General features: G+C 33.0%; 1 protein-coding gene across 1 annotated transcript; it reads left to right on the plus strand.

The window, feature by feature from the left end:
- The first annotated feature begins 1,626 nt into the window (after positions 1 to 1,626).
- On the plus strand, positions 1,627 to 4,646 carry LOC106768325 (protein UPSTREAM OF FLC). The gene is made up of 6 exons (XM_014653412.2): positions 1,627 to 1,792; positions 2,721 to 2,993; positions 3,134 to 3,203; positions 3,293 to 3,405; positions 3,491 to 4,178; positions 4,260 to 4,646. The coding sequence occupies exons 2-6, from the start codon at positions 2,789 to 2,791 to the stop codon at positions 4,399 to 4,401; spliced, it is 1,218 nt and encodes a 405-aa protein (XP_014508898.1). The 5' UTR covers positions 1,627 to 1,792; positions 2,721 to 2,788; the 3' UTR covers positions 4,402 to 4,646.
- The last annotated feature ends 1,939 nt before the right edge of the window (positions 4,647 to 6,585 follow it).

The following is a 6,585-nucleotide window of genomic DNA, read 5'->3' on the forward strand; positions in this document are numbered from 1 at the left end:
TGCTACATCTCCTCGACCACCTCCAACGACCACATTAACGTCTTCCTTCTGCCACCCACTACACGACAAAGACGAACATGAATGCATCTTCAAGGTGAACTTTCGATTAAACCCTAAAAGAACCCTAGAAAAACTCACAAGAAACTCAGAAAACCCCAAATTGTGAAATGGATTGCAATTTGGACGAACCATGGCACAAGAAATTTTTTCCCCTGGCAATCCCTAATTTGAATAAGTCAAATCTCAGTCCCAATTTCTGTTTAAAACTATGTTTTTGTTCCAATTAAAAAAATTTAATTATCTACGTAATTAACTCAGTCAGCCACATGGATATAACAAACTAACTCCAGCCTCCAGGTTACACACACTTAACACCGTCAGCCCCAACTTAACGGAAAGGATTTAATTGATACAATTTTTTGAATATTAGGACCCAATTGAAAAAGCGAAAAAAAAATGAACGAAATTGAGATTCCACGGAAAAAAAAACTATTAAACCTAGATAATAAATATAGAATTTGAATTTGATAGATTTAGAAATGCGCGTAGAAAGAAAGAGAGGGGTAGTGGGGGCAGGATCTATCTATCTGGTAGATGAAGCAAAGGGTTTTATATGTTCTGACGATAACTGTTTCACGTGATGCATGCATGGATCCAATAGGCACAGAGGAGCTTCCAGGACCCAACATGCAATACATATATCAAATATCTCTGCACTGTCTTTTCCATTCATTAATGCTATAAATCTTTTATAAGCTTCCAATAAAATGCTTGCTTAAACCAAAAACTGTGTATGACAAATAAATCTCTTTTTATGGATACTCTTCAAATTTATCTTTCATTTTGACGCAAAATTTCTAAATAAATAAATATAGTCTTTTTAATCCAATATGATAACCTTTTACATATCAAAAGCATTTGGAGATAACACCTCAATTATTTATACCATTTTGATATATTACAGCTTAAACATAAATCTGAAACGTCATTTAATAAGTTCAAAAATTTTAAATCATTAAATTAAAAGTATTATATTATTCATTTTAAAAATTTCTAATCATGATATAATAAAATATGAAATAACGATAAATTTTAATTTGAAGTTAAATCATATTTAATCCTTATAATTCAGCAAATTAGGTATACCCATGTATTTCAGACTTGGAACAATATTTCTCTCATTTAAATTTTTTCACTAGATCATAATTGTTGTTTGAAATACTATATATTATTTTGTGATTTAATCTGTTGTTAACTCCTCAACTTCAGACAATTCTTATTCTCAATATAAATTATTTTTCTAAATCATTTTTAGAATTTAAAAAGTTTCAGAAATTAATTCTAAAAATTACTGTTTGAGTTTTTCTTTTATCAACTTTATTAATATTATTGTTTATGTGACACATAGAAGATATGTTCTCTATTTCAGAAATTAATCATTTAACCTGCTAATCTCATTTTTTCTTCCAAAACCAAACAAAACATTACTTATTAGAAGTAATAATAAAAAAATACGGTCTACTGCATAAAAAATTAGCTATATTAATATAATTGACTCTAATGATTGTGATATAAATATGTATCACTTCAAAATCATTCCACCTATTCATCAATTCCATGATTCGTTTCTTGTTAATAATTATGAACACAAAAATTCGAAAAGCATCCGTGCGAGACCAAAATTCTTCTTGCTTTCTCCCAAAAATTGCATGCAAAGCTGTGCAAAGAGCAGACTGCAGTAACTGCGTTTCAACGGCTGCAAGAGTTGAAAAAAAGAGTGAAGAAAGGAGAGGTATGACAAATATGAATTTGCTGTACTTATAAATATATCTAAAAGATTTTCCTTTGAAAGTACAGAGGCATGTAAAGTAGTTTTTTTAAACCATGTTTTCATAAAGAGCGAACAGTTTAGAGAAGGGAACAACTGTGAACGGTGAGTGTTTGATAAAATGCATGTGAGAGAAAATTTGTATAGAAAGGTATTTTTCTTGTCTTGGCTGTGGTGTCTGTCCCCTGCCTACTAGTGGGGGAAGCAATGGAGAGTGGAAAGTGGAGGTAGATAAAAAGACGAGAGAAAGTGATAAAAGTAAAAATGCGTCAACGAAAGGATGTGTGAAGTGAAAATGGGAAAAAGTTGTCCTTACTAGGCAATGCCTGGCAAAGGTGACTGTTGTCTCAAATCAGGAACAGAGAGAGGGTAAAGTCAAAATTAAATTCATTTATTATAGGAAGTTGATTGAGACCATCACCTTGTCCTTCACCCTTTCCCTTCCCTTCTACCCTCTTTTGTTTTCTTTTCACCCACTCCTCCTTCTCCCTTTGTGTCTTTCTTTCTTTCCATTTAACGCTCCTTTTTTAAGGGAATCTTTCTCTGCATCCACATGTACCATCCTGATTTCACGCTTTTTTTAAGGTCTATGCACTATATAGACTGCCTCATCCCCAATGCTTTGATATATGTAAACTAATATTAAATGCCATGCTGCTGCTACCCAGCCATTACAATTCATCTTTTTTTTTATCAACCAAAAAAACTAAAATGCTTAATTTCTACTTTGTAAATTCGACGTCGCATTATAATTGTTGCATTATTAAAAACTGGTACCAACTTTGTAAATGAGTTTTTCTTATCCATGCAATGCAACATTAATAACGCACTCCCACTCACTCTCTTTCGCTGGTCCTTTCTCGTTCACTTTCATTCTGGTGCGAGCATAAAGAGTATTCTGGGGCCTGCTGGGTACCTTCATTCCTCCGCTAGCCACCCTTATCAAAAGCAACTTGGAGCATGGATGTTAATATTAACGTTCGTTCACAAAGAGGTGGCAACAGAGAGACCAGCCCAGACCGTGCCAAAATATGCAGGTTGAAGCATAAAGTGAAACCATCCAGAAAAGTTCAAGTCGTGTACTACCTCTCCCGAAACGGCCTTTTGGAGCACCCCCATTTCATGGAGGTCACCCTTTTGCCTAATCAACCTCTCCGTTTAAAAGGTACACGCATGCATCAACACAAAAAAGGAAAATTTCCTGGTTAACTTTTTTTTTTCTTATATGGCTACACCATTCTTTATTTTCTTGCACTACCATAACTTGATTCGCTCGCTTGGTTGTTTATATTTGTTTCTATAAAGATGTCTTCGATCGGCTCATGGCTCTCCGTGGGAGTGGCATGCCTTTGCAATATTCATGGTCTAGTAAAAGGTATATAGCCTTGTATTGAATCGATTTGATTCTCGTCCTACAAACACACGTTCCGATAAAAAGGTTACTTTTTAATTTGGAAAATGCAGAAACTACAAGAGCGGTTATGTGTGGTACGACTTGGCTCTGAAGGATATAATACATCCCGCAGAAGGAGGCGAATATGTGCTCAAAGGATCTGAGCTCGTCGAAGGATGCTCTGGTAATTAATAGTCTCTTTTTTAATTTAATTTGGTTGTTTTGAAGATTGATTATAACAGTTTTGACTGGATTTATTGACGGTTCAGAGAGGTTCAACGTGAGCAACAAACAGGGAATTCATCAGCAGGGAGAGGGAACCTACAGCTATAGTTACGATTCAAAGAGCAAGGCGTTGGGTGTGTGCAACAAGCCGCAGCAGAAGGAGCGTGAGGAGTACGAGGATTACGAGGAGGGAGAGAAAACAAGCTACACGAGTTCCACCACTACCCCACACTCGCGTTGCTCCAGAGGCGTGTCAACGGAGGAACTGGTTTACGAAGAGGAGAATAACAACGGGAACACAACGAAGGTAGGTGTTGGTGCGAAAACAAGGAACGAAAATGATAAAAGTCTTGCAGGCGGTGAGGGTGACGCGCGGAGTGAGAAGGTGAAGCGGAGGGAAGATGTGGACGGGTCTGTATCTAGCCGTTACTCCGTTCTGCTGCAACTGATAGCGTGTGGGAGCGCGGGGACGGAGTTGAAAGGGAAGCAGGGGCCGCGGCTGAGCGATGTGGGGACCAAAGAGAGGGAAAGGGAGAAGAAGAGTTTGTTTTGGGAAGAGGGTGATAGTGAGATAGTGAATTGCGTGTCGGAGAATCCGAGGATGTTGGGGAATTTGCAGGCAGAAGAGAAGGAGTATTTCAGTGGGAGCTTGGTAGAGTCAATGAAAGCGAACAGAGTAGCTTTCCAGGAAGAACCTGTGCTGAAGAAGTCCAATTCCTACAATGAAGAAAGGTTTGATTTTTACTTTGCTTTAGTTTTGTTTAATTTTGATTAATCAACTTAATTAATTATTGTTATTGTTGTTGTTTGTAGGAGAAGTAGGCTTGGAATGGAGGAAGTGAAGGCGAAGGTGGTGGCGGAAGAGGAGGAGAAGAGGGTGGTGAAGGGAGGAGGAGTGAAAGAGAAATGCATCCCTCTGATGAAATCTCCGAAACAGAATAGTGGTAGGAAATGAATCTATATTGTTAAGTAGAGATTAAGGGCTGATTGCCTGCATCATTAATTTGTTTTCAGTTTTTAATTCCCTCTGCTACCAACTGTTGCTGCAACACATAAAATAATAATGTCGTAGAAAGTAGAAACCATAAACACGTTGGTCTTTCACCTCGTATCACCCACACCATCACCCTGACATCAACTTTTATGCTTTCTTCGATAAGGAAAGGGAAAGAAATCCAGCTTTTATTATTTATATATAGATACATATAATATTTGGAGTTCTTTTCCTTATATTTTGTTGACGTCTTTGAAACTTGTATGAGTGACGTTGCAGTGTAAAAGTGGTAATTGTCAATATGCTATACACAAGTTTTTCCTTTTTTTTTTCCCTCAAGAAACCATTTGCCAAAAGATTATGAAATCAAAAATTTTCAAATATAATTACAGAAATGTACTTTTTCTTAAAATTGTCAAAATTCAACTTTTACGCGAACGAATTCTGATTTTAAAAGAGAAAAACTATGAAAAAGAAACTATTTTTATTGGGTTAAATATGTTTTTAGTTCTTATACTTTATGACGATTTTGGTTTTAGTCCCTCTTTCAAACTAAGGTACAATTTAGTCCTTTAATTTTAGAAAACTCTGGTTTTAGTCTTTTTTACCAAAATTTTGTAACTTTATTTGCTGTTTTAAGCACGTTTTATTATAGTATTTAGATTGTTTACACTGTTTGACACATTTTTGCTTTAATGTTAACTGATAAACGCGTTTAAAACAACAAATAAAGTTAAAAAAATTTGATAAAAATGACTAAAACCAGAGTTTTCTAAAGTTGAAGGACTAAATTGTACCTTATTTTGAAAGAGGGACTAAAACCAAAAATCACCGCAATGTATAAGGACTAAAAACATATTTAACCCATTTTTATTTGTATAAAATTGATACTTTATTTATGGTTACATTTCAATTAATTGGTTTTAAATGTGTAATGGTCTATACTTTAATTTATTAGAAAATCATTAATAATTTATGAGTAAATTAGTACGTTGAATGTCGGTTTGTGTGTCTTTATTTTTTTAGTTTTTCTTTTTTGTAAATTCAACAGTCTTAATTTTTAAATTATAATATATAGGAATGCAAAAATATGAAACGTAACATGAAATGAAAATTGAAACATTGTGATGATTAATTTAATAACTTGTACTTTTTATATATTTCTTTTTGGAAAAAAAAAAACTAATTTTAGTTTTATTAAAGTAATTGGTTAAAAGAATTTTTTAAATATGCTTTTTTCCTGTGATGGGTAGAGTGTATTTTATTTTGTTGTACATTTGATTTTAAGTTGAAGTATACGTATCATTAAACTTAGATATGAAAGCTTGTTCTGCTTTGTAATCTTAATTAACTTACAAAGTCAAAATTTTGGAACTTTGCATAATTGTTTATATTTTATTTATTTTAATTGTGATTTTTTTTCTATAAATTGCACTTTTTTAATTAATTTTTTATTAAAATTTTTATTGTTTTGTTAAAATTCTCATGTTAACTAAAAATAAAATCAGTACACACATTAATACAAATTTCATCTTATAAATTAATTTTATATAATTGAGTTAAGTTTAAAATTTAGAATATATATATATATATATATATATATATATATATATATATATATATATATATATATATATTAATTTATCTAGCTTAATAGTGGTAGATTGTTCTGACCTAGGTTGTCACATTTTTTTGTAATGTATAAGATGAAAAATAATTTTGTTTAGTTGTAATGAGTTTTCATGTAGTTAATTTTGTGGGAGATGGTGTCTCAAATCAAAAGAGAGTCTGTATGATTGAAGAATAGTGTATGATGATTATAGTGGTTCTAAATATGATGGTTTAAAAGTATCAAAGTGAGTTGGAATTGTTGAAGACACCACCTATGTTTTCTTCTTTTCATAATTATGTTGTCATGTAATTAAGTACCTTATGACAAAACACAACTGGAGAATGATAGATTAATTGTGTTATTGAATTTTTACATTTGTCTTTTGTAAATGATGGTTCTTTTCGAAACATTTATGTGACATTTTTTTTCTATCACGATAAGAGTTGTTTTTGTTTTTTTTTTCAGTGAAACATCATCTCTTGATTAAAAGAGTTGGTGATCTCCTTGTCATGGTGAATGCTGACATATACAGA

Source organism: Vigna radiata, chromosome 1, assembly GCF_000741045.1.
Source record: "Vigna radiata var. radiata cultivar VC1973A chromosome 1, Vradiata_ver6, whole genome shotgun sequence".
Classification (NCBI taxonomy): Eukaryota; Viridiplantae; Streptophyta; class Magnoliopsida; order Fabales; family Fabaceae; genus Vigna; species Vigna radiata.